Consider the following 26,453-nt stretch of genomic DNA (forward strand, 5'->3'; position numbering starts at 1 on the left):
AAAAAGCATTTAGCCATACTTAAAGCTTTAAGTGCTTTATTAATACGGAACTAAAAATTTTGTATTGTTTTATTATCACAGGTTCTGTCTGAAAAGAGGTGGCATCATTTTAAACAGTGAAATCAAACTAACAAAATCTAATGACCAACCAGTGAACAATACTGGATTCTGCAAAAACATAAACAACTTTTTTTTAAATCTAAATCTTAACACAGTTAATGTATTAACTTATTTTTGTGTGTATGCATGTATTTATTGATTTATTTAGTACTGTTAACATATCAGAGTTCAGAGTGAATTTTTCTTAAGATAGGCAAAGGCCATTTATTGATTACATATAGGCTATTAAATGTTTATTAAAAACTAAAAAGCATTAAAAAAAACATTTCAATTCAATTCAATTCAATTCAATTCAATTCAATTCAATTCAATTCAATTCAATTCAATTCAATTCAATTTTATTTATATAGCGCCAATTACAGTCAAATTGTCTCGAGATGCTTTACAGAAACAATATGCCTGACCCCCAGAGGAAGCCAAAAGGCGACAGTGGCAGGAAAACACCCTTTTAACAGGGAAAAAAACCTCGAGCAGAACCCGGCTCTAATGTGGGGGAACCCATCTGCCTGCTGGCCGGGCGGGTTGACTTAGGCATTTATTGAGTCACTAAAATACTGTAGAGTACAGACCACATCAGCATGATTATAAGCATCCTCTGGTAAATTAACAACCAGATACTGATGTCTCTCACCATATGGACTTCAGGAGATGTCTGGGGGATGATAAACTGTGACCTACTGGTTGGATTCTCTCTGTTCTCATGTTTCTTACATGTTTGTCCCTGACAGCCAGGTCCTAATGTTTTCTGAGCAACACACCATACTATGACGTTTTTACACTGATGGTTCTACTATGGAACCAGTTTGACATGTTCAGGTGTTCTTTGTGTGAAAACTCAGAGATTTCAGGTATCAGAAGGTGGTTTTCAACCTTCTTTGTTAACTTTCTGCTTCAACTTTAAATTAAATTTCCTTCACTAACCCAGCCCTCTGGACTTCCAGTAAGCTGTGTTCCTATTGGCTGTCCAGGTGGCTGCTTGGTGTTATCAGGAACACCTGAGCAGCTCAGTGTTATCAGGAACACCTGAGCAGCTCAGTGTCTTCCTGCTTTATTTAGCTGCAGACAAACATTTCCTCTGCTTCTCACCAGTGAACCGGGTTTGGCTCCGTTGCTTCAGTTTGTTCTTTAGGCGTTGGCTTGCAGCTTCCAGCAGTAAAATAGACTTTAATGTGTTTCTTGGTGTGTTTTAGGGCTTTGTACTGGATAGTTGTCTTGGTAAATGTGGTTCTTTAGCCACAGTTAGCACATGGTGTTAATGTATGCAGTGATTAGTGGATTTGGTGCAGCTGAGTTGTGTCTTTATCTTGGCTGTAGTGAGTCTTTAGAGGTTTTTGGTCAGACACATTCTGTATTCTTGTTTGAGAACCAATGTTGGTTCTCCAGAAGGTAAGAGTTCCTGTCCTGATTCTCTGTTCTCAGAGGTTCTCTGGTAGGCTGCAGGAAACTTTAGCGTTTGGGTTGTGCTAGTTTGGTTTTTGTACGGTTTCATTCGGACGACTATCTTGAGGCCCCTCCATGTGGTTTAGTGAGGTTTTCTGGAACAGTTCTACAAAGCAACCTGCAGCAGAAGAGACTTTGAGAGTTTTTAGGAAGTTCTGGAGAGCAGACTTTAGAGCAGCAGAAACATTTAGCAGCAGTTTGAGCAGGAGAAGGTGAGCTTCAGAGTAGAACTGAGACGGAAACCTTCTTGACCCGTGTGGTGAGGTCCTGTACCAAGAGTTTGAACAGGTTGTGAAGAGTCTGTAGTTCTTTGGTCTGAAATCACAAGAAGAGTCAACTCATTAAAGGAGAAAACAGGAGATATTGTTGGTTCTTCTGTCGCTCTGCAGTTTCCTTAGACTGAATATCAAGTTTATATTTTAAATGATTTCCCATGTGAGCCCAAGAAGACTTCAATAAACTCCCTCCATCCCCTGGACACAACATATTATATTACCATGTTAAATTTTTTTTTTTTTTTTTAATAATGTTTTTGAATTTTAATCATAGTTTTAGCATAGTTTTTTCTCTTTGCTTGTTTGGTTTTGTCATCTGTGTAAAAGGTGCTAAACAAATAAAGTTGAATTGATAAACTGAATAACTGACTAACTCATGATTGTGACAACAGAAGTATTTTCATTGTGATTTAAGGGTTTATTTCATTTTTAAGGTTGGGGTTAAAATCTTGACAGAAAAAGACGATTAAAGAAATGAACTACATAACAAAAAGCAATTAAATCAAAGGAAAAAAAATAATACAATAAAACTTTTAAAAAGTTTTATTAAAAAGATTTAAGAAATTTAAGATGTAATTTTCTAATTAAACATTTAATTTTTTAATTAAATGTTTTGTCTTTTTAAAGGTTTAATAATCTAATTAATTCTTGTTTAATTGTATTTTTTGAATGTGTAATTATCGAAAATATTTTATCTGTAATTTTTAATATTTGTATTTGAAAAATTCTGTTTAATTTCATAGTTACATGTATTGTATCTTGTTTAATTATCTAATTCAATATTTTGTTTGTTTGAGTTAAACATTAAATACAATTAAATTATATATACATATACCACCTTTTAATGTTTAATTTTCTTTTTAAATGCTTCATTGTATTTTCTGTTTAATTCCTATTTGAAGTTTAATTGTCTTTAAGATGTAATTTTCTCATTAAACATTACATTTTTTCATGAAATGTTTTCTTTTTAAAGGTGTAATAATCCAATTAAATGTTTTGCGTTTTTTAAAACGTTTGACGTTCTTCTTGTTGAATTGTATCCTTTAAACGTTTAATTCTGGGAAATATTTTATCTGTACTTTTGAATATTTGTATTTTCAAAATTTTGTTTCATTTCATAACGACATGTATTGTATCTTGTCGGATGATCTCATTCAATATTTTGTCTGTTTAATGTAATTTAATGTTTAACTCTATTAAACAGACAAAAATATTGAATGAGATCATCCGACAAGATACAATACATGTCGTTATGAAATGAAACAAAATTTTGAAAATACAAATATTCAAAAGTACAGATAAAATATTTCCCAGAATTAAACGTTTAAAGGATACAATTCAACAAGAAGAACGTCAAACGTTTTAAAAAACGCAAAACATTTAATTGGATTATTACACCTTTAAAAAGACAAAGCACAGGTGCCCGTATAGCTCAACGGGTTAAGCGGGTGACCCATGTACAGGGGCTGGTCTCTGACGCAGCGGTCTGGGTTCGATTCCCGCTCACGGCCTTTTGCTGTATGTCTTCCCCCCGACTCTTCTCCCCTGTTTTCTGTCTGTCTCTCACTACGCCTATCCAATAAAAAGCTGAAAAAAGACAAAAACACTTAATTAAAGAATTTAATGTTTAATTAGAAAATTACATCTTTAAGACAATAAAACTTCAAATAGGAATTACACAGAAAATACAATGAAGCATTTAAAAAGAAAATTAAACATTAAAAGGTGGTAAAACATTTAAAAAGAAAAACCTTAAAGATTTAATGGAAACATTAAATATTGGGAAAGAAAAAGAAACTCAAACAAGCCAATAAAACATTTGAAAAAACAATTAAACATTAAAAAGACAAAACATTTGGAAATCAAATCAGACATTAGAAAAGAATAAAAGGTGAGAAAAGAGCAAAACTAAACGTTTAAGAAGAATCAAACTAAAGACGAAACATTTCAAAAATCACCAGTTAGACTTTAGAAGATCAAATTAAACAGAAGAGACAACAAAACAATCAAAAACAGCAAAAACAGATAAAGGTCTTAGAGAGCGTTTTCTAGTCTGAAATGAAAACATCAAGTTGTTTCTTCAAACATTTCCTCTTTCTATGTTCTTGGTTTGATTGTGGATAGATTTACTAAGAACTCATTTCAGAAAACTGCTTTCCAGATAAAGTCTACTAGTAGTTGAAGGCATTTATCAAACTAATGTTACCTTCTGATCTCCACAAACTTTACTGTTCAGCGAAGAGAATCAAAGTTTGTTGAGGATTTCTAAAAAACCCACAGGTGAAGGTCTGAGAAGAACTCAGATGGATGGTCTAAATGTGAAATCAAGACTCATGGTCACAAGTTTTAAGGCTTCTGTTAACCACAAAGTTCAAACTAACAGAGAAGTACTGAGAAACTTTTAAGATTTCAGTCCTCAGACTGTCTGAAGGTTCAAACTAACAGAGAAGTACTCAGAAATTTAGAAGATATCAGTCCTTGGACTGTCTGAAAGTTAAATCTAACACAGAACTACTGTGGGACTTAGAAAATTTCAGCCCTCAGACTGTGTGGAAGCTCAGGTCCTGAGGACTCGGGAGGTGTGGAGGCTTTGAAAGTCTTGGAACTGAGGGTTCAACCCTCCAGCACAAAGGCTGAAGTCCAACCTCCTGAGAAAAACGGTCAAATCGAGACTCAAGTTAAAAAAAACTCGAAAATGGCAAAAAAAATAGATGATAAATACGCAAAAAAAAGAAGAATTAGTATCTAAGCAAGTAGCTCAGGGGGATAAGAAGAGAGACTACCAAGTGGAAGGTAGTAGGTTCAAGACCTACCACTGGCATTTGTCTTTGTCAGGATTTTGATAAAATTTAAGAAGGGTCTGGTCTTGAACCAGCGACCTGCAGCTCTATAGGCAAATCCTTAACTCACTGAGCTACAGATCAGATGAAAAAATAGTAATTTCGTCGTCCCTTTGGCATCGTAGTTAATAAAGTGACCACATGGGTGGAGCCAAGGCGGAGTCTGGGTGGAGTCAGGGCAGAGAGTAGGCGGGGAGGTGGGTGGCGGCCTCCCCCCTCTACTCCCCCACCTCCCCCCACCGCCCACCACACCTTCCCCCGCCCGACGAGTTCTTCGAGTCTCCATGGGTTTTCCCGAGTTTCTGGAGTTTCCACGAGGTCGGAGGCAGAACAAGCTGTCATGAAGAGGTGTTGAAGTCAGCCAGGATGGACTGACTTTTTACAGCGACTAGAAGCTGTAACCACCATCCATAAAATCCATGGAGTCGCTCCAGAGAAATGAAGGGAGGTCAACTTTTATCAACCTTAACAGATGTTACGTTAAAGGAGTTTTATTCGTGACGTATAACCAATCAAATCACTCCAGAAGACAGAACGACCACAGGTAGATAAAGGTTCAGAGCCAAAGTAGCGCCATTTTAAAATTTATTTATTACCGTAAATCAGTAAAAAATAAAATAGTGATAATCAGTAAATCAGTCAGCCCACAATTACTACAATTCTACAATGTATGTCTCTTTGCTTTGACTTGTTATTTGTACAATATACGATGTATATGATGGTGTTTTTTCATACCAAAGGCTATACTATGGTGTTTTCTAAGAGACATACGATGCTACTCTGCTTGTTCTGGCCCTGGGTCGCTGCACTCCTCCTCTGTTGTTTTCTGGATTGTACTCAGCTGCATGCCTTCGTCCACCCGGCCTCCGTTGACTTGTCCCGCCTGCCGTCTCTGGAGCTGAAGCTGGATTGAAACAGACCAAAGTACAGTCCAATCACGATGCCAGCTGCCTCTCAAAAGGCTCCTTCATCTGGCAGGTGGCAGCACTTCTTCTGAGGGGAAGCTGAGCTGGCCCGGCAGAACTTTGGAGATGTGTTCCAGTGGTTGGTGGATGTGAGGGGAGATAGAGAGGGACCTTTGAATTGTTCACAAAGGAAAACAGGGAACCCATTGGTAGTTTTAGTTTAGGGTGCTACTGCGGTGTGTTTTTGGGTTTTAAGAGGTGAACAGGAAGAGTTTTTTTTCGTATTGATTATCTTTTACTTTGTTCCTGGTTGGAATGCCCATCAATGTCAACATGAAGTTCAGTTTTAGTTCTGTTGATTTATTTTATTTTACTAACACCCATTTGCTTTTAACCCCCTCACATGTTGTGTTGTTGTAAACTTACTCTTTCAAATAAATTCTCGTCTAACCCTCTGGCAACCAGCGTTTGGACTGTTTTTTGTGTTTCTCCTCACTTACTGACAGCTGTGGACTAAAGGCTATACTGTGACGTTTTTAGAGCGACATGCTATACTATGATGTTTGTTGGGCGACATGCTATACTATAGGCTTTTTTAATTGACATATTACTGTGACTTTTTTGTTTTGGTTTTTTTTGTTTTTTTAGCAACATATAAGAATTTGAACAGTTTTAAAAGTTACTATACTTTTACTTGTACAATGAAATTATTATTCTATGGCATTTTTTAGATGACATATTATACTCTGATGTTTTCTTGAATTACATACTATTTTGACAATATACTGCACTATGACATTTTTTGAACCACATATCATACATGACAATTTTAGGCAACATCCTATCATTTTGCGCTTTTTGAACCACATAATAATCTATGTTTTGTTTTTTTTTCTTGCCAACATGCTGTACTATGAACTACAGGCCATACTATGTTATTCTTGAGTAAAGTATACTATACTTTGACATTTTCTGAACTACATCCTATACTATGGCTTTATACACAGAGTGCTTTGGTTACATGTTGATTTATAATCTAGATTTTTTTCTGTTTTGTTTTTTTTACAGGATTACCACAGACCTGACTGTGAACACCGTCGACACCCACCTGAGGGAGACGCTGCCTAAGCTCTCAAGGCTGCTTGGTCGTGGTCTTTCTGGCACGTACTCTTCCAAGATGAGCCGGGAAGTTTAACACTGATGGAATGACACAGGTCTAAGCCGACAAACTTCCAATTCCTCCTCAACCCATAGTCTCTGGGAAACCTACATGGAGTAAGAAAAGTAGACAGAGAAGTAATTAAGTCTGTACACAACATATTAAAAAGAAATCATGCTAATAAATTAAGTACAAAGAACCGAATTCGCCAATATACTGGAGACCAGAGCTATTTAATTTGATAAGTAAAACCTTGTTTAGTAACATTTCAATTATTTGAGAGCAATCCTAAAGAACTGCCTGTAATCCCAATCATAAAATGGGTTTGGAGGAAGAACACAGATGGTAATCTGGATATACATGAGTTAGGCTTTATAACTACTATTGGTAGTATTGGTGGTAGTAATAGCAATGTGACTACTAATAGTAGTAGTGGTGGTACACTACTGCTGCTGATACTGGCACTGCTACTACAACTTGTAAATACTATTACAAATGCTGATACTACTTCTGCGACTCTAACAGCTGTTTATACTACTACTGCTGCTTGTACATTTAGTATTACTACTACTGCTTGTACAACTATACTACAGCTACTATTAATCGTCTGGTATTTGGTTGTCAAGCTGCTAGCTCGCATTAGTGTTTTGCTAGTGGCTAACTAGTTAGCTCTCATAGACTGGAAGCTCTCAACAAGATTTCTGAATGAAAAAAGAGCCAAAAATTATTCTTACCTATGAAAAGTCATTCCAAGTTTCCTTGTCTCAATCGTACGACGCAGTGTGTAATTGTATGCAGCACAGTGAGCCGGCATACTTGTTTCCGTTTTCACGCCGTCTACATCAACAGAATGCACTGAAACTTTGCTCCCACTAGTTTAGCCTCGCTGTAGCACAGAATGAATTGTTACGTGTTTATTTACAATTTAGGTTGGATTTTTTTTTGTGCGCAGCGCAGATTTTCTGTGCGCGGAGACCGTATCAGCAGTGCGCAATTGCGCACGCGCGCAGCTTAGAGGGAACAGTGCTTGGGACTTATATTTTAGAGTACAATATTTTGCGTAACACCGGAAGAGGAAACGTGTGTTACATTCAAAATAGTCCCACGTGTTGCAGCCTCGCCAAATACACAAATAATTCCAATGATAACTTAACTTAGGCAATAAAACAAGTAGTTTAATGACATGTGTACATGGCACCGGTGAGTCAGCATAAATGTCGAATACCGGAGATCAGTGGCAGGTGGCTCGGAGACGAAAAGGTGCAGCGAAGAAATCCAAACCTCTCCAGGTGTCTTCTGCTTCAACATGCTGCCAGGAAGAGCTGGATATCGGGAAAACTGTTAAACGGATCAGAGACACAGTGTAAGAGACATCAGCGAATACACACGTTCAGCACAAGTTTGTGAACAAACCTAACAATGTCTTCTAATCCTGTTTATATCCTGCTTATGTAGGTCTGAGCTGAGATGTGAGGAGTTTTGGCAGGAGTGGAAAGGTGAGTATGTTGAACAGGTGGAGTTACCACCAAACATGTGGCTTGGTTGAGGAATTATGTAGTTTGCAGCTTGGTGACTGTCGAGGTTTTTGTCCTCAGAGCAACTGTTGGTGGCAGCATCCGTCTCAACGCCTACAGAGGACAAGGACACTGAGGTTCAGCTGGAGACGGCCAGTGAACACAGATCTTGTCAGCAGCTGGAGTGTGTGTGTTATGGCCTCGGCTCCTTCTCGTCCTGTGTCGCAGCTCGATACCAGCTGGCCATGTTGCTGCTGCTGCTGGATGCTGGACAGGTCGGAGGAGATAGCAAACACTGCCATAACTCCCTGTTCATTATGAATTCTGTATCCCACCGTTCGTTTCCTTTTAGATTCCCCTGAAGGACTGCTCTGTCTATGATCCTGCATTCTCCTCAGCAGAGAAGGATGTCCTGAGAGAGCTGGGTCTGACTGTGCTGACAGAAAACGAGGTCAGTTGTTGTTCTTTATCCTGTGGAACCACTGTTATTGCATGCACGGTGTGGGGAACCACTGGTCGGACCGGTGGCAATGAAAACACATTTCAATTATTTCACATTCTGCCAAACCATACAGTGGTGTTTAAAGGCTTGTGAGCCATTTAGAATAACCAAAACATTATCAGATATTTACACAGTTTTTAAAAGTAGGAAAAAATGAACAGATTAAGGGATTGAGACCAAAATATGACAATTTGACAATTAATCATTTATTTATTGAGGAAAATGATCCCGTATTACATAACTGGGAGTGGCAAAAGTATGTGACCCTCTAGGATTAACAATTAATTTGAAGGTGAAATTTGAGTCGAGTGTTTTTATTCAGGTGTGAGTAGGCTCCTTGTTTTATTTAAAGAACAGGGATTTATCAAAATCTGATCTTTACAACACATTTGTATTATAGCACAAACAAAGAAAATTTATGAAGACCTCAGAAAAAGAATTGTTGCTCACCAGGCTGGATAAAGTTACAAAACCATCTCTAAAGGGTTTGGACTCCACCCATCCACAGTCAGATGTGCACTCAGACAGACTGTGTACAAATAAAGGAATGTCAAGACCACTGTTGGCCACACCACGAGCCATTGACCAACAAAGATCAATCCAAGAGTGAGGCGTTTAATATTCTAAAAGCTCACAGAGGAACCTGTGGTGACTCCGAGGCAACTGAAAGCCTCTTTCTTACACTGGCTAATGTTGATGTTGATGATTGAAGAACAATGGTGTGCTTGGCAGTGCTGCAAGGAGGAACATTGCTGCCTGTCTGCAGTTTTGTAAATATCAATATAAGCCAGAGGACTGTTAGAAAAATATTTTTTGGACATATGAGACCAAAACAAGCTTGGTGGTTGTTGTATCACAATTTGAGCTTTGGATGGATAGAACAATGAATTCTGGTTAATACCAACCAATTCTGATGGAAACTGTTACGACATCTGTCTATGAACTCAGTCTCAAGGGAAAGTGAGTCATGCAACAAGACACCAGGCCATCAAATACTGTGCAAAAGTTCACAGACTTTAATGAGTCACAGATATGTAGCACTGGATCATTTACATCAATAAATAAATGACTAAGTGTAATTATTTTGTGTCATTTGTTTAATCAGGGTCTCTTTGTTTACTTTTGGGACTTAATATGATGGAGTTTTTTTCAGTTTCTGTCAGGTAGCCATTATTGGCCAAAATTTCACCTTAGGATGTATGAAAATGACGTCGTAGAGACTAAAATGTTGTCTAGTGGAGTAGATTAGGTAGACATTGCATATTTGTATCGCAATTTCACTCTCGAGTAAGTTTCAGGTTGCTGCGAGTTGGTTTTCATTACTTACTGGCTGTCTGGAAGGTGTTTAATGAATGCATATAAACTGCATATTGTCTCACTATTGTACAGGAGGGGAAGCGTCTAGCAACAAAGCCCACACTCTTTTACCTGATGCACTGTGGGAAAGCCCTGTACAACAACCTCCTGTGGAAGAACTGGAGCGCACAGTGTCTACCGCTGGTGATAATGATTGGAAACAGCTTCAGCGGCATGAGAGAGAGGTTTGTACCAGACGTACAGGATGGAGATGATGTGGAAGCAAGTGGAGTAGAGATGAGGTGACGTTTGCTGTCTGTTCTACCCACAGGACAATTGAGAGAGAGCTGAAGCGGGACTACAGCTACATCAGTAAGGCCGTGGACGTGTGTGAGGAGAGACGGCTCCCTTGTCCGTCCCGTCTGATTGACGTCTTCAGTGACACTTCGGTCATCACCTTTCCTTCCAGCAGCCTTAACAGACTCCCACAGTCTACATGGACAGAGTCGTGTGAACCACAGTACCAGCACTGCCCTGATTTGGAGATTATACTGAAGGAAACGCAGAGCTGAGACAGGAAATTGACAATAGTGGACATGTTTTATTATTGCCATTGATATATCCAGTTTTTAAATAAATGAGCAGTGCTCTAAATTGAGTTGAATCTTGAAATACTGAGCAAATGTCATGGTAAGTTTGCTCTAAGGCTTCATGGGGACAGAAAAGGTAATACTGACAATTTTGTATTAATTAATGCTTTCTACTATTTTTTTTTTTAAATTTCCACCTAAAAAATATCCCCAAATTTAGTAACAACTGCAAAACTGAGGCCAAAATGAACAAGTTTGGGCTCTGTAGATAAAGAATGTTGAGAATTTTGAAGTATTATAAGTGTTCTTGTCCTTATAACCAGACCAGAATTAGATTGGAAAAAACAGCAAAAGCTGGCATTCAAAATGTTTTTAACAGTCTCAAAATGTGTCAGTGAGATTGATGCTATTAAACCTATTCTCAGCTGCAACTGTCCCAAATTTGTTGCAACAGAAATGAAGCACAACATATGCTGCATCTATTTTAATCACGGTATCACTGGGCGGCATGTTCAATTCATCTGCCATGCTTGGAAACCTGTGACTTTTTGTAAGATACATGGTCTGAACCTGGCACAGGGACCTCCAGAGTGTAAGGGGTTAAGTGAAGCTGTAAGGCAGCAATTAAGTATTTTGACAGAAGTGGATTGACATGTTGAGTATTTGTTTTATGTCTGGTGCTTAAACAGCCATAGTTGTGTTTCTCAGTGTTCTGTACTGTCAGTCATGCATAAGTTACAGCTGTCTTCTTTTAATACATGTTTTCAGTTTGTAGAAAATAAATGTCAACCTGCAGAGGCTTGAAATATGCTTGAGCTATATGGTACACGGACGTTAATAAATCTATAGAAAACATTTCTATTAAGAGCTCTGAAAACAAAGATTTGAAGTCCCCCTCCAGTCACGCATCAAACCCCTAAAAAGTCATCTGTGTATCAGGGTGACGTATGTAGTAAGTTCTCCATGAAGATGATTGTTTCCCAATTTAACCCTTCGATGTGCAACATGGGTCAAAAGTGACCCAAGTCCAGTAGAAAATGAGTATCTCCTGACCTACACTGTGCATCAAAGGGTTAAAAAAGCTTATTTGTAACTCCACACTTTTCCCCCTGTGGAATATGCAGATCTGTGAGGTCCCTGCATCTATCAATAACCTTCCTTCACAGCTCACTGCAGCTCTAGCACACCAGCTCCCCTACACCTCTGCTCAAACACTGTAAAAGTGCTTTCCACTACACAAAAACAAGCGGTAAGACTGGAGCAACTTAGCCATCCGAGTTTGAGCAAAGAATTCTGTTACAGAAAGCTCCACCTCACAACCTGACAGGATTGTTTTTTTTCGGTTTGTTAAATATTGAACTCTGGCTGTCTAAATCTGTGTTTTAGGTTATCAGTACACTCCAGCTTCAAGGTGGAAATGCTCAGCCGTGGCATTAATTACTCATTTTGCTCACAATGTCTGTCCCTGCATGTTAAAAAAAAAAAAAAAAAAAACACAACAACTACATTTCTATTGGAGGGCATCTTGATGAATTGGCTGCAGAACAAGAAGATTCAGGATGATACTTCTTACATTATATATAATAATAAAAGTTGTCTAGCAGCAGATTTGGCAACAAGGAAGACTTTCAAAGCACAGCTTTTTCTTAATGCATTACCATGTTTCAGTTGTGTAGCTTTGATTCAAATTAAACACATCGTTTAATATTTAATATGACAGATTTCAGGCTGCAGATTTTATGTTTAACGACTTTGGTAAGTCCTGCTCATGTTTCTTGTGTTTGCACCCTTTAGATTCAACTTTGACATCTTTCACACACTTCACACAGTTTGTCTTTTTCATTTTATTGCATGATATACGGCCTTGCTCTGCTTCAATCTCACTTCAACAGAAACACGATTTTCTTTATTTTGATTTGATATGCTGTTTGTTGAATAGACTCATGCCTTCAAATACCATATTTATGCATGTTAAGATTTCTGTAAAAAACAAAAAAGGGGGAGGGAAGGCACATGTTAAATGCACCAGAGTAAAAAGTTTATTGTTGGAAAGAAAAGGCTCGACATCACAGCCCTGTGACAGCATCAGTGATAGTGTAACATCTCCAACACAAGTTAATCCTCTCACTCTGCCACTTCTGTTGTTTGTGTTCACTGGATTGAATCACATCAAGAATCCTGGGAGAGTTTTATCTTACAGCAGTGACTACTACAACTCCTTGTTTGCTATGTGTTCACTCTTCAGCAGTTCCATTGACAGTGACACCGTCTTCTACTCCATTTACTGCTGAGACTTTGTCTTCTGTCCCATTGGTTATGACTGGTTTTGAAACAACAGCTGCCCAGGTCACCTCACTCTTAAGGACCGATGGGCTAACAATGATTTCCTCTGCTCCATTAATTTCACCATTTTCCTCAACTGCATCTGACTTCATCTCAACACTTTCATTCACTACCTTAACCTCAACATCTGAAGCTGCTCCCTCGCTTTCTGCATCTGTTTTCTCCTCATGCTGGTTTTCCACAGCTGACTCCACCTCATGACCATTAGCAGAAACTGTAGCAGTGCTGTCCACAGACACTTCTTCCACTGGCTGCTCCTGTTGGCTCTCGCTGGTATTCTCCGCTGCTGGGTTTCCTCCATCCTCGGCTTCCTTCCCGCATCCTGTTTCTTGTTCTGAGCTTTTCTCTTCTCCGTTCACAGCCTCTGAGGCGGCAGGCCCATTAGGTGGTATAAGTCCCAGCTCTCTCTGCACTGCAGCCTTTAGTTCAAGGTGTTTTTGTTTGTACTCCTGGAGACGGTCACTATGAAAACACAACAAAGCAATGAGTGGTTTTCTATACAAGATAAAATATAAAAATGTGCAAAATTCCACATGACCAAATAGTATTTGACAGCATTGTTTGAGAGTCTGCACGTTTGTCATTTCAGTTCTCTAGAAACTGGAGTTCTCCATTTTTTATATACTTTTGTTTCTTTCTTTTTAAATCACACACACAGACATACAGGACAACATAAAAATATGGGTACTTGGGTACATAGGTCTATATGGTGGCACCTAAGTAACAAGAAACATAAGAAATTCTTCGGGTTCCTATTAAAGAGTTCAGAAACCAAATTTCCCTTGTTAAGATTATTTTTCAAAACCAACATGTCCCATATACTGGTCTGAAGATATGTACTATTTATATTGTTTGTTGTTAAACCATCTGACAGTATACTGAGATTAGATTTTGTTTTCTAAATCCAAAAATCTGTATTAGCGTCCAAAGTCCAGAATCAGTCGTGCCTCACCACATTGCTTCAACAAGCTTTGAGAGTGTTTCTATATACAGCTGTGAACAAAAGTTTACATACACTTATGAAGACCATATATATCATGACAGTCCTGAGTTTCAAATGACTCCTATAACTCTTCATTTTCTATGATAGAATTACTGAAATAAATGTGTCTTTGTCACAAAAACCAATCATGAATCTTGTTTTTGTCTTAATTTATTGTAGATCATTTGGAAATGTGATAAAAAAAAAATCTGCCAGGTCATTAATATACATACAGCAAAGGAAATATTTGGCTTAATTGGTTTGAACATTTTCAAATCAACTGGACACTTTTGGTAGCCATCCACAAGGTTCTGGTTGTACCTTTGATCACTTCTCTTGACAGAGTTGGTGCAGTTCAACGACATTTGTTGGCCTTCTGATACTGATTTGTTTCCTCAGTACAGTTCATTATTTATAAGGTTTAAGTCAGGACTTTGCAGAGACCAGTCTAAAACCTTAATTCAAGCCTGATTTAGGCATTTCTTTACCACTTTTAATGTGCGTTTGGGATCATTGTCTTGTTGGAAGACCCAACCGTACAAAAACCCCAAGCATCTGACTGACAATTTTAGGTTTTACTGAAAAGCACAGAAGTAATCCTCCTTCTCTGTGTAAAGCACCAGTTCTACGGACACTTAAACAGATCCAGAGCATAATACTGCCACCACCATGCTTGGCAGTAGGCTTGGTGTTCTTGGGATTAAGGGCCTCAGCTTTTTTTCACCAAAAATACTTCTGGTCATTGTGGCCATACAGCTCAGTTTTGTTTCTTCTGACCACAGATCTTTCCTCCATTAGGCCTTTTGCATGGCAGCTTCTCAGTCCATTACAATGTAAAACACTGTGGACCCTGATGCTTGTGTTCCAGCAGCTTCTAATTCATTCCAAAACTGCCTTTTAGTTATTCTTGGTTGATTGTGGCAGTTACACAACTGTACCATGCACTTTATACTTACAAACAATTGTTTGCACAGATGATTTTGGTTATCTGTATCTGCTTTGAAATGGCTCAACGTAACTTTCCTGACTTGTTCAAGTCACTGATTTGCCTTTTCATTTCTACACTGAGCTCTTTAGATTGTCCCATTGTAATGTTTGTGGCTGAGTTTGATGAGTGTATCAACATACTTAGAAATTGGCATACATACATAAAAATTGGCTCAGAAAAGCCATCAACACAGTATATTGCAGTGCAGATTTACCTCTGTGCGATCCTCCTGATCCCTGTAACCAGAACCATCTGCTCCAGAATGGTCTCTGTTGTTGGGCTTAGACACTGACAACAGAGAGGACAGGCACATCAAACACATTTTCCTTTTTCTTTTTAAGTCTGGAAAGGGTTATGCAATGCACATGAGCTTCTGCACATACCTCCACAGTTTGCTCAGAGCAGTCAGCTCCTGCCTGTCTCAGACTACGTTCCACCTTCACTGCTTGCTTGGTTATGGTGCTCAGGAACTCTTTGCTGCAGCGTGTCTGTGCGTGATCCTCTCCAAACTAAGGAGGAGGATAACCATAAGATGACACGCACACACATTCAGTCCACTTTATTTTCTCAATGTCATGTGTGGTTACTGACCAGTGAGGTGAAAGCAGCGAGGGCCTCTTTCTCATGAGTCATTGCATTTCTGTAGTCACCCTTGCTGCACATCCACTGAGCCAGCAGGTGCTCACTGCACAAACAAGAAACCAAGGAGAGGAATGGTGAGGATTTGGAAACATAACAGATCAAAGTAAAGTCATAGATTTTTATATATCATATCAGTGCAAGCTAAAAATGACATCTTACCTGAGAGCAGTATGCAGATCTGTGGGGCCAAAGAAGGAGGTGTTAAGTCTTAGAGCGTTCTTTAGGAACTGCCCTCTCTGCTCTTCTGTCAGCATCAGCCCAAGACAGCTCTGCAAGAAAACAAGGAGAGGAATGTAATTTGTAAACAGTGGATTTGTGCATATGTCTTTTCTTTCATTATGTTGTGAAAAGCTTCTGTTCTGAGCTTGTGGTGAACAGCATTTGAGACAAAAGTGATTATTATGTTGGTGCAACCTACATCCAGTGTCGCAGTGTATGGATGGTCCTCTCCATGTACTGTTAGCATTAGTAGACGAGCTCTGAGGAGACACTTCTGAGCCAAGGCAGTCTCCCCTCCAGCATACATATACACTCCCAAGAGGGCCTACGGATAACACAACAATATTAACTCCACGTGACTCCTGGATAAACTCTGATATAAAAATGTGTGGTGATACTCACATATTGCTGGATGGTGGTTGGATGGTCAAAGCCAAGAACCCTCTCACTGATCACCACTGCTTTCAGCTGGACACTGCGAGCCTTGAGAATATTACAGAAATGGCAAGAAATTAATATGCATGCAGGATTAGAATACACCCTGATACTAATGCAGATGCACTAACCAATTCCAGAGTATTACAGTACAACAATGGTCTCATGTGCATTTACACTACTTAAGTGAAAGTGGTAATATCCTCATGTGTAAATACACCATTTTAAGTAAATCTCTTGTATTATTCTAATTTAGCATTATCATTGTATTGTATTTAAAGTCTTAAAAGTTAAAGCAATCAAGTAATGAATCACTAATTTTTAGAATTATATCATATACTTATTTTTTAAGATAATTCACTGGTTATTAATGGATTGACAGGTAAGTAGCAATAAAATGTTGAGGTGTGGATGTTCACTAATTTATTTATTTTATATAAACTGTGGTTATGTTACAATGCCTTTGTTTTAACTAGTTGCTGAAGCTGTCAGTTAAATGTAGCATAGTAAAAAGTACATTTCCCTCACGAACTCCTATACAGTAGAAAACAGAAGGAAAAATAGAATTTTGTACTTTATAGGGTACTTTAAATTCTACTGGAATAAAGTAACAGTAAGTGAATGTAATTAACTTCTCAGTCACCATTCACTACTGCAAATAAACTGTGTTTCTGGTCAACAGAATGACTGTGAAGAATTGTGGTGCAGTATTCCCACCTCGGCCGGTTTCCCCTGCAGGTAGGCCACTCTGGCAAACAAGCTGTGGCAATAACAGGCTTCAGGCTGCAGATCATCACACACTCTACCAAACAGGTAGGTTGCTTCTTTCAGGTGCTCATGGGCCTGATCCAGCAGACCTGCAGGTGCAAGTTTAATTTTGGACAGAATGAATTCCTTTTTTTTTTTTTTTTTTTTTTTTTTTTTTTTTTTAAAAAAAAACAAATTCATGTTCATGAAATCACACCATCTGTTCAAAAACATATATTAGGCATTAAGATTACAGTCTGTTGACCTACCCTTCTGAATAAAGTTCAGTGCAGCACGGTACGCTTTTGAAGCATCCACAGTCGGCATGTGAACGTGCTTGACGACAGGGAAGATGTTGAGGATGTCGTCTGGACCAATGGGAGCTTTGTTTTGGTTGTCGAGGAAGTAGTCTCTCAGTCTCAACTGGTGTGGACACAGAATCACCATACATCAGTTAACCTTTTAATATACAGTATTTCTTTTTTAAGGCTTTATGTGGCAGCTAATTTTCATAGTGTTATAAAACGTTGCTAATATACAGTGATTTATTGGTGATTTATATACCAGGCTGATAACACACTAAATCCATATTTCAGATGTGTTACCTGCACTCCTGTCTTTAAACAGAACTCTCTGAGCAAGGAGAGCTTCTGAAGGCCGTATTGTTCCACCAGGTGGTTGGGACCAGAACTGTCACAGAGGGAAATGACAGTTGCAATAAAACCGAGACTCACCCGCAGCCCAACTAACAGATACAAGCTGTGAACAAACAAATTCTGTATCTTCACCCCAGGCAGTCAGAGATGTTATATGTTTCAACAGCATCCTGGCAGACCAGATTCCACAACTCTGAGCCGGTGAGCGTGCTCCAGGGCGTGCTTTCACAGGCCCCGGCACCGGCCCCTCGCCCTCGCCGCCTTGACTTCTTCTTGCTTTCCTCCCCTACAGAGGTGGGTGTGAAGTGGGGAACCAACAGGCAGTTGAGAAAGTGACTCACAGCTGCAGAGACACTAGGAACGTCCACACCCTACAAAGACATGACGGGAGGCTGCAGTTTAATCTTTCTGGAGCATGTGGACCCAAATGTGCAACTTCCAGATGTGTGAACTTATAAATGAACAGGAGTTCTCATCACAGAAGTCTGTTAAGTACCTGGAGGAAACTGTTGAACACTCTTCTTGTTGAGCGGATAAAAATTTCACTTATGACCGTCCTCTGATGAAGAAACAAACAGGGATGATAGAAAGCACTATTAAGAGAGCAGTCACATTTAAGAAAAAAAAAGAGCATTTCAAGTTTGGTTGCTTTTAAAATAACAAACCATTATATGCCTCAGGCGCTCCTTGTGTTCTGACTGGCTAATGGCCTTGAACACATGGCCCAGGTACCGCAGGTTGACGCCTCTCTTGCGTAGCTCCTGTTTGAGAGAAGCTCCGTCCATTGGTGCCTCGTTGCTTTGCAGACAGTGCTGAACCTGCAAACATACGCGCATACATATTGTGAGCTTGTGTAAATTTAATATAAGATATACCCGTTAGAACGTGTTGACAATGGATCCACTTACAAAGGCAGGTATCTGGTGCGTGATGATGAAAGCTGCAGCCTCCCTCAGCAACCTCTCTTGCAGCTTCGTTGATTTGCTTTCACCAGGAGGAAAAGATATCCCTAAATATGAAGCACAGGCATGAGATCCATCACATTGTATCTAATGAAAGATTATAGTGAGTGCGTTTGTGTATGTGGTTGGTGTGTATACCTGGAGAAAAAACATTTGGGATAAAGCGCATCTCAAAGATGATGTCACTAACTGAGCCCACGTCTTTACATGCAGCTCGTACTGCTTCGGTGGCTCGAGAGTCACCTGCAAGAACAAAAACAATTGTTCAGTGTAAAATGTGCAGTACTGTATGTATTAATTATAATTTTAGTTTTCCCATCATTTGACCCACTAAACCACTGCTTACCAGCTGTTGCACATTCTTCAAAGCCTCCATTTTCATCCAACTTCTTCCTGACATGCTGAGTGAACTGGAAATGTCTAAAAGAAACAAAGCAGAATTTGAACCTCATGATATGTTTTAAAAACAAGTTTAAAAGTATTTTCTTACATGTAGAACTCACTTGTGCTGGATGAAGGCCTGCACCAGCTCTGGCGTCAGTCTACAGAGGCCATGAGGGAAGCTGTTTGGAAGCCCAGAGTTTTCATGATAACTCTCTGGCCAGCCTTCTTTTACACAACCCTTCTTCTCTTCAACCTCATTGCAGTTTGGATCACTCTCCTCCTCTCCAGTGACTGACTGACCTTCTGTCTCCACCTCTGGACAGAAGTTGGCGTCAGCTGGGAAAGTCCTGAACACGTCCAGTATGTAGAACCTCCCATCGGCCCCCAGCAGTCCCTGAGCATCCACAGAGGTGAACAGTGGTACCTTGTGACCGTTGGGTGCCACAACAACATGCCTCTGGAGGGAAAGAAATTTGGCTGCATGAGCCAAGAGTGCAAGCAGCTGTCTGCGTTGGCTGGACTCCTGGGGTCCGGCATTTACCCCATAGAGCAAACCTCTGAGGACAGAAGGAGAAAGACAATTAGCAATACAACCACAAAAATGTGGAACACATCTGGTCATAAAATAGGTCCACAGGATGTACCTTGAGGCAGGAGTGGTTTCCTGGTCCTGCTCTGAGCCTTCCAAGCCGGGAGCCAGACCCTGAGCAGACAGACGTACTCCTCTGTAGTCGACGACGGCTGTAGGTAGAGTGTGCAGCCCCTGCAGTCCATCTAAGTCACTGTAAGCCTGTACACCTTTAAGCTCCAGCCTCTGAGCGGCCCTGGAAGTAGAAGATGAAGAAGGATTTGAATAACCAGCATCACTCAAAAATGAAGCAAAAACCATTTTACTATCCTCTCATCTCGTCATGGTCTTGGGTTTTGGTTTCTCGTTTTATTTTGTTTTTCTGATTCATTCCTGTGTGTTTTTCTTTTCTGCGTTTCCTGTCTCTCTGTTTGTGTAGCTTTCATGTCCCCTTTCATTTCCTTACTGTTTTATTTTGAAACAGCCTTTCTTCATGTGTCCTTTGTTTGTTTTTACTTCTGTTCTTTGTCCCTCTTTAAAATCCCTTTTGATTGCCTTGATTAGTTTTACTTGTATCTTATCTCCAGAATCAGCTCTGAGTCTTTCAATAGTCTTGTCCCTCCCTCTGTCTTTGTCAATTTGATCTGTTGCCCTCCTATTTGGCTACTGTCATGTTCACCTGCCAGCGTCTTCCATTGCATCCTAGTTTGTATTTTTACCTGGAGTACCAGTCACCCCTCTTTCACTCACCTATACGCCCCAAAAAGTTTCTTTCTATTAAAGTTTGTTCTTTTCCCCAGCCTGCCTGCGGTGTCTGGACTTGTTTTTTTTTTCTGAACTCTGACACTTCTGACACAACATGGGGCCTTGGTGCACTGCAATAAAGAGCGAATGTTCTTACATCCATAGTATGTTTTTGTGCTCTGCTCTCACCTGCGTCCTCTTTCGCCACCAAACATTGCACTTGCTGCCCCCTGGCTCATGAACAGTCCACCCCACAGGAAAGCTGGGTCCTCTGGGTTTCCATTTGCTGGCTCAACAAAGCCATCCACCACCGTCTCTGCCCCCTGCATGACAGCTCTCACAAATGCACTGTTTACCTGAAAGGTAATGAAAAACAGATAATGAAAGATAATGAAAACAAGAAATGAACCTTGTGAAAAAGAGTCTTGGCCTGTCCTGCTGCTGCTTAAAGCTAAATTACAGCCTTTCTGGTTACCTGCAGCAGAGTTCTGTCTCTCTGCAGCCTCTCCTCCAGACTTCCTTGTGGAAGATCTCTGGCTGCTTGCAACTCCTCATTCCAGTCTGGAGCCTACACATCAGACATACAAACAATGGCATACATAGTTACACTCAGTGTAATGGCCAGCAGCAAACTGCTGTCAGCAACAAACAGCAATTCTTCACTGTAAATAACCTGTGTTGCTGCCTGTTCCTCCAATCCCAGTCGACAGAAGGTGTTTCTGTGAGTGCGAGAGGCGCAGGAAGGCCCGAGCCAGCTCAGGGTGTGGTAAGGGGTGGGGATCATCTCTACTGGTGTTTGCTGAGGTCTGAAGGAACAAAGAGAAAACTTGCAGAATATACTTCACTTACAGTCAATTTTAATGGAACATTTTTCAGTATCAGCATTTTGGTGTATAATCTCACTGAATATATGCCTCATCTAACCCAGCTGTTGGGATTCTGGTAAAATACTGCAATATTCAAGCTTCTTTTATGCAAAGCAATATTGTTACCTGTTTTTGAGTGTGTTAAAGGTTTGTCTGAAGGCAGGACTGATGTGACAGAGCAGGTCAGTGAAGCAGTGAAACACTGAGGAGGACTGTGCAGGACGAGGATCAAACACATCTTCTGTAGACCTGTAGATGACGAAGAAGAAGGAAACAATAATTCATGATTGAACTGAAATGTTCAACTATTAACAGTATGAAATCATTCATACATAGGTGCCAAAATATGTTGCAGATGGAAAACTGCTGGGTACATTATTAGCCACAATCATCACAGGAGACAGTAGTTTGATTGAATATCATGACCATTTACCTATTCAGGAAGAAACCTTTTGGACATGATGTGATGTCATAGCGTTTTCCCTCTATTGTCACCACGGTGATGTACAGAAAGTCTCCCTGCAGTTTTCTGTGTCCTGGAGGTGGGTTCCAGCAGCTGAGAGACAGATCCCTCAGGTGTCTGGGAGCCTGACAGACAAATATGAAGTCACAGAGAGTCAGTGTTTGGGTGAACTAGCCCACCATTCAAACAGACTCCGGGTATTTACGCACTTCTGGTTGGGAGCTATGAGGCAGCAGAGCCATGAGCGGCCTTTCTGAAGAACCAGGGAGGAGGTACTCAGGTGGAGCTCCATCTTGGTTGGCTGACTCTGTTTTCATGTTGCTCAAAGAGCGTTTCAGGCTCTTTCCATTCGGCAGACCGGAATCTGCACCAGGAACAAAGACAGATTTTACCACGAGTTAGATGCCTCTTTGTGTCTTTGTGTCACCTTTCTTGTCAAACTGCACAGTATGTGTGTCTACCTGATGTTTGAGTATGTGTGAGTGTCTCCAGGACACTCGGTGAACGTCCTTCTCTCAGAGCATCCTGAGGTCCGGATGTTCTCAGCAGCTCCAGGACACGAGCCAGATGGAGCCTGGCTGAGCGGGAAGTGTAGGGCTCTGGAAAGACATTAAAATGAAATTTAGACTGAACCTCTTTATTAAACTCACAGTGCTATGGCAGAGTATCTTATTTAGAGTTTAATATTACAAATGTCATGACCAAATATAAATCAGTCAGTGATGCATAAGGAATGAGGGTCATTTGTTTCATTAGTTCAGCAGCTTGAGGGAGAGAAACGGTCTAATTGGTTGGCACATAGCTGTAATCTCTGCAACAATAAATCTTTATGACCATAAACCCTGTTAGGATGACTCAGGAGAGGTGAGTCAGCTGTTTATATTGAGCTGAGAGAGACTTAAGTGTGTGTGTTGGAGTGAAAGGGTGATCATGTGATTAAAAGGTGGATAAGATTATTCTTACAGTAATCCAAAATAATTTTGCTCTTACAAATACAAATATCACACAAATCATGCAGCAACTAACTACAAGTCAGTCATGAGTTATGGTAATGGTAAAATTATGAAATGCAAGAAATGTGAGTTACTTATATGCTGAAAAACAACTGTGGCAAAATGTCAGGTAAGAACCAGTAGGACATTAACTTCATAAACTCCCCAAGTAAACCTGCATTCATGGCCTCCTTTTGGTTTGCTAATGCATGCTACGTCAATAAATATGAACATATTTGGTAATGTAGGCTTCAGCAAGTCCTTGACTTCCCAAAACAGTTTTGTTTTTCTTTTTCTTTCTTTTTTTTTTTTTTTACCAGAGCAGGCTAGACACAAACAAACCAAAGTTATAATGACAACTGTAAGTTGCAAGTTGCAGGACTAAAAATGCTAATTCACTCATACTGAAACATATTTTTAAATTTTAGATGGGAAAATATCTTCATGTTTTACTGACTTTAAAGGCCCACTGCTCTATTTTCTGTATCTTCTTGTGGTCATGTGACATATACACAAGAAACTTTTGTGGCTTTTTTTCATGCATTCGTGCACAAGGTCAGAATGATTGAGATTCTAGAGCCATTTTAATTCGGGTTGTAATATAGGGCATTTTTACTTCAGAACAGAAGTAGTGAAAACCGATAAACCTAATTTGAGTGTACTGTTACATTATGCCATTAAACAGAATTCCAGAAAAATAAAAAACATTTAAAACTGAGTTGACTAAAAAAAGCAATTCTACCTTCCACCAGGCGAACAATGGTTCCTGCTTTAAGGCCCTTGAGGCTCTGCAGCTCTGCAAGAGGATCCAGAGTCGTTCCAGCCAGTGCCAGTGACAAGTTGGAACGTGGAGACACCTCATTCCTCGAAAGCAGAGCCATTACTGCATCTTGAACACGCCAAAATCCATGCACCTGCAAAGATGCATGCTTTAACACACCATGTAACACCCAAATATAAGCGTGCCTGTCAGATTAAAAGTCAGCTATCTACTTGTGAGGATGAAAATGTTGAACTGACATCAATATGTTGTTAGAGCTCAGTGTCCATCATGTCATTACCACTCATCTTGATCTTTAAAACCAGAGGGAAAAATGTCTGAGAGAAACAGTCTGCTTTTGTACCTGCAGTTCAAATGGCTCCACTCCAGCTCCCTGGATCTTCATAGAGAACGATGTGTCCTCATCTTGCTTCATACCAGCGGCATCATTTCCACCAGCCTGGCTGATTACATCTGTTTGAGGGAGAAATCAGAGAAACACAAATGACTGAGGATAATCACAAAGTCCTGCTAAGGACAAAGCAAATAATCTGAGTTGTTTTCCTGCCTTCCGCTTATTACATACCAAGATAGTTTCCAGCTCACTGTGACCCTGAAAACTTGTTGTTACATAAAATATGCGGATAACAGCATGAAAGAATGAATGGATTCTAATCACAGCTTATTATGGTCAGATTCCATCTTCCGTTCTTTGCTGCTGAATTCAACAAAAACTCTAATCTCCTCCTAAAATTATACTGAGCTGGGCTGAAGAGTCTGTGTGTGTGAGAGTGCCTGAGGCCCAGAGTGAATTTATGCAAAAAAACAAAAAAAAAAAAAAAGGAGAGAGAGAGAGAGAGAGAGACAAAGAAAATGAAAGTGGGGTGTGTCCACCTTTCTACACACACTTGCAGAACTAGAGGGAGAGCAGGACTCAGCGTGTTCCACAAATTCAAGTGTGACTAAACCTGTTGAATTTGCCTACTGGCCTTCATGTCATCTCAGGGTGAAGTGAAGGGACAACCACACCCAGCGTTGGCATGTAGAGACAGAGTGTGATGACACAAAAACTGACAAACCTAAAGCCTGCCAGTGGACCATGCAGGCTTGCATCAATGCATGCACTTACTGTGTATATAACACGTTTGACTTGCATGCAGCAAAGCCACAAATCGACTTTGTTCTTATCTGCGGTGACTGTCAGTCAGTCTATAGTAAGTCCTCAGTTCTTGCTGTCAATCTGGGTCTACTTTGCTCCTGGAAAGCAACCAAAAAACAGCAGTCTGCGATTGGCTGCAAGGGAGCGTCCCCACTCTCTGCAAACTTCCATCCACACCTTCTCTACTGAAGCTGCTTCTGCTATGTTACTACAGAAACAGCACTGTTTCCACTAATGACAAGTTTATTTTGGCACTGATTTCTAAAGCCGGCTTGTACAATAATCTAACAAGCAAGAAAAATTAATTCACTATGATTGGAGTAACCCATCAATCCCAATGCTGCGCTCACAGATTCATGCAATTCTTTGGGGAAAACACCTCAAGGCAATCTAATCTGGAGACAGGCCAACACACACACTTTAATTCAGTCATTCTGTTTTGCTGAAGGGGAGTGGCAAATGTTAACGCAGGTTAAGAGGCCCACTTGATAGTGTGGCAAAAGCAGAAGTAAGTTATACAGTAGATAACAATAATGTAGAAGGCTTTTATTTTGGACAGAGAGAAAGAAAAGCTGCGTAGTTTCACATTAAATCTACTCTTTGTCCTTCTTAAAGGATTGTAGCTGACAATAGTTTTCAGGGGATTCCAGCTGTAACAAAGCTGAGCACGTGTCTGTCTGAATGAAAGTGGCATAAAAGTTACAAAATACACAGCAGATTCTCCCAGAAAAGAAAGAGCAGCTCCGGCCCTGTAAGAGTAGCAGTTCAGTGCTAGATCTCCCACCCTCCACACATTCTCCAGTGAGGGAGGCACCCAAAAAAAGAGAAAACCAAGAGGAAAAGTGCAAAAGACAGAGTGAAAGAGGAGCAGAGCAGAAAAACAGATCACAGGGAATTCCTCACCAGTCTTGGCTTGATTTCTTCCTCCTCCTCTTCTCACTTTGTCCTTCATGGCTGCCTCTTGAAGTTTCTCTCAAGTTGTGTTTTCACTTCTCTGTGCTGGAAGCTGTTTCCCCGCAGAGTCTTGCCTCAAACTGCTGGAAGATTGTTGAGGAGAGAGGGAGTGGAAGTGTGCAGCTGGACTGCCTGAGAGTCCAGCAGAGTGAAAGTAAACTGCTGTGTGTTGAGGACTGTGACTCCTGCTCCTCTCTACAAGGCAAACTAAGCTTATCTGTTCTCCCTGTGTGAAAAAAAAAAAGCCACACCCTCCTATTGCTCCACACAGGCTCATTACTCTGTCTGTCTCACACTTTGTTGGACTGGGTGTGTCTATATGTTGTAGTTCTACTCTCTCTTCCTTCCCCTGGCCCTTTTTCACTCCTTCCGTAAGCCCTGGAATTCAAAGTGGGATTTAACAACACAGGGTTTGTTGGTGTTCTGACTCCAGTCAACCGACCACACCGCTTTCAACATTAAGCTTTTCATGTTAAATGCAGAGATTCATGTTTACATATGTTTTAATGGCATCAAATAGTATACTCAAACTGCAACCTTGTGTCAGTGTAGTAACAGCTTCCAGAAAAATTACAACAAAGCTATGGTTCATTAACCTTTCATAGATAGGCGTGCCTGTGGATGATGTGGCTGAGAGGCTTAAACCTACTACTCTGACATTTTAGTCATACCTGGACATATTTCTGTGTAGACAAGCATTAAGAATTTTGGGTTTGGCTGAGCATGTGACTTGTTTGGTATTACCAGAATGCACTGAAATGAACTTCAGTCATTTACAGTATGTCGAGGCAGGGTATAAAATATCTCTCAGCTGAAAGACAGGAAAGTCAAGCAGGCATCTGCTTAGAAAACTGGATATGTTTGCAACCTTTTGACACTCATTCCATTTATATTTACAATATTCAACTAAGTGTGCTTAGAATACACATCACAAATCAGCTGTGTACC

The 26,453-nt window shown here is 40.1% G+C and overlaps 2 protein-coding genes and 1 long non-coding RNA gene across 4 annotated transcripts; 1 reads left to right on the forward strand and 2 right to left on the reverse strand.

Annotated features, from left to right (window-relative positions):
• Positions 1 to 436: 436 nt before the first annotated feature.
• LOC129349205 (uncharacterized) lies at positions 437 to 7,731 on the reverse strand. Of its 2 annotated transcripts, none has more exons than XR_008602107.1 (3): positions 7,474 to 7,731; positions 6,689 to 6,846; positions 437 to 1,875 (listed from the first exon to the last, which is right to left on the reverse strand). It is a non-coding gene; the product is annotated as an uncharacterized LOC129349205 (long non-coding RNA). The 2 variants fall into 2 exon arrangements; XR_008602106.1 differs by lacking the exon at positions 437 to 1,875 and adding an exon at positions 5,248 to 5,751 and having other exon boundaries at positions 7,474 to 7,729.
• Positions 7,732 to 7,812: 81 nt separating this feature from the next.
• srrd (SRR1 domain containing) lies at positions 7,813 to 11,456 on the forward strand. The gene is made up of 6 exons (XM_023294185.3): positions 7,813 to 8,102; positions 8,195 to 8,235; positions 8,335 to 8,528; positions 8,606 to 8,704; positions 10,145 to 10,296; positions 10,383 to 11,456. Exons 1-6 carry the CDS (start codon positions 7,954 to 7,956, stop codon positions 10,621 to 10,623), a joined length of 876 nt encoding a protein of 291 aa, XP_023149953.1. The 5' UTR covers positions 7,813 to 7,953; the 3' UTR covers positions 10,624 to 11,456.
• Positions 11,457 to 12,465: 1,009 nt separating this feature from the next.
• On the reverse strand, positions 12,466 to 25,719 carry si:ch211-166a6.5 (clustered mitochondria protein homolog). The gene is made up of 28 exons (XM_023294172.3): positions 25,455 to 25,719; positions 23,757 to 23,866; positions 23,375 to 23,546; positions 22,102 to 22,239; positions 21,850 to 22,004; positions 21,611 to 21,765; positions 21,304 to 21,426; positions 20,985 to 21,117; positions 20,787 to 20,879; positions 20,501 to 20,667; positions 19,644 to 19,823; positions 19,119 to 19,556; positions 18,962 to 19,035; positions 18,754 to 18,858; positions 18,562 to 18,662; positions 18,319 to 18,471; positions 18,150 to 18,212; positions 17,786 to 18,024; positions 17,603 to 17,687; positions 17,267 to 17,420; positions 16,968 to 17,107; positions 16,218 to 16,298; positions 16,015 to 16,140; positions 15,756 to 15,865; positions 15,546 to 15,639; positions 15,338 to 15,463; positions 15,169 to 15,242; positions 12,466 to 13,446 (listed from the first exon to the last, which is right to left on the reverse strand). The coding sequence occupies exons 1-28, from the start codon at positions 25,501 to 25,503 to the stop codon at positions 12,876 to 12,878; spliced, it is 4,209 nt and encodes a 1,402-aa protein (XP_023149940.2). The 5' UTR covers positions 25,504 to 25,719; the 3' UTR covers positions 12,466 to 12,875.
• Positions 25,720 to 26,453: the final 734 nt, after the last annotated feature.

The sequence above is a fragment of the Amphiprion ocellaris genome, chromosome 6, assembly GCF_022539595.1.
Source record: "Amphiprion ocellaris isolate individual 3 ecotype Okinawa chromosome 6, ASM2253959v1, whole genome shotgun sequence".
In the NCBI taxonomy this organism is placed as follows: Eukaryota; Metazoa; Chordata; class Actinopteri; family Pomacentridae; genus Amphiprion; species Amphiprion ocellaris.

Coding starts and splice junctions, on each gene's coding strand:
- srrd (XM_023294185.3), top strand. CDS start 7,954: ATGTCGAATACCGGAGATCAGTGGCAGGTGGCTCGGAGACGAAAAGGT. Junction 8,103..8,194: donor AAACGGATCAGAGACACAGT/GTAAGAGACATC, acceptor CTGCTTATGTAG/GTCTGAGCTGAGATGTGAGG. Junction 8,705..10,144: donor CTGTGCTGACAGAAAACGAG/GTCAGTTGTTGT, acceptor ACTATTGTACAG/GAGGGGAAGCGTCTAGCAAC.
- si:ch211-166a6.5 (XM_023294172.3), bottom strand. CDS start 25,503: ATGAAGGACAAAGTGAGAAGAGGAGGAGGAAGAAATCAAGCCAAGACT. Junction 18,213..18,318: donor AGCGCCTGAGGCATATAATG/GTTTGTTATTTT, acceptor TTTCTTCATCAG/AGGACGGTCATAAGTGAAAT. Junction 16,299..16,967: donor TGCAGGGGAAACCGGCCGAG/GTGGGAATACTG, acceptor AATATTCTCAAG/GCTCGCAGTGTCCAGCTGAA.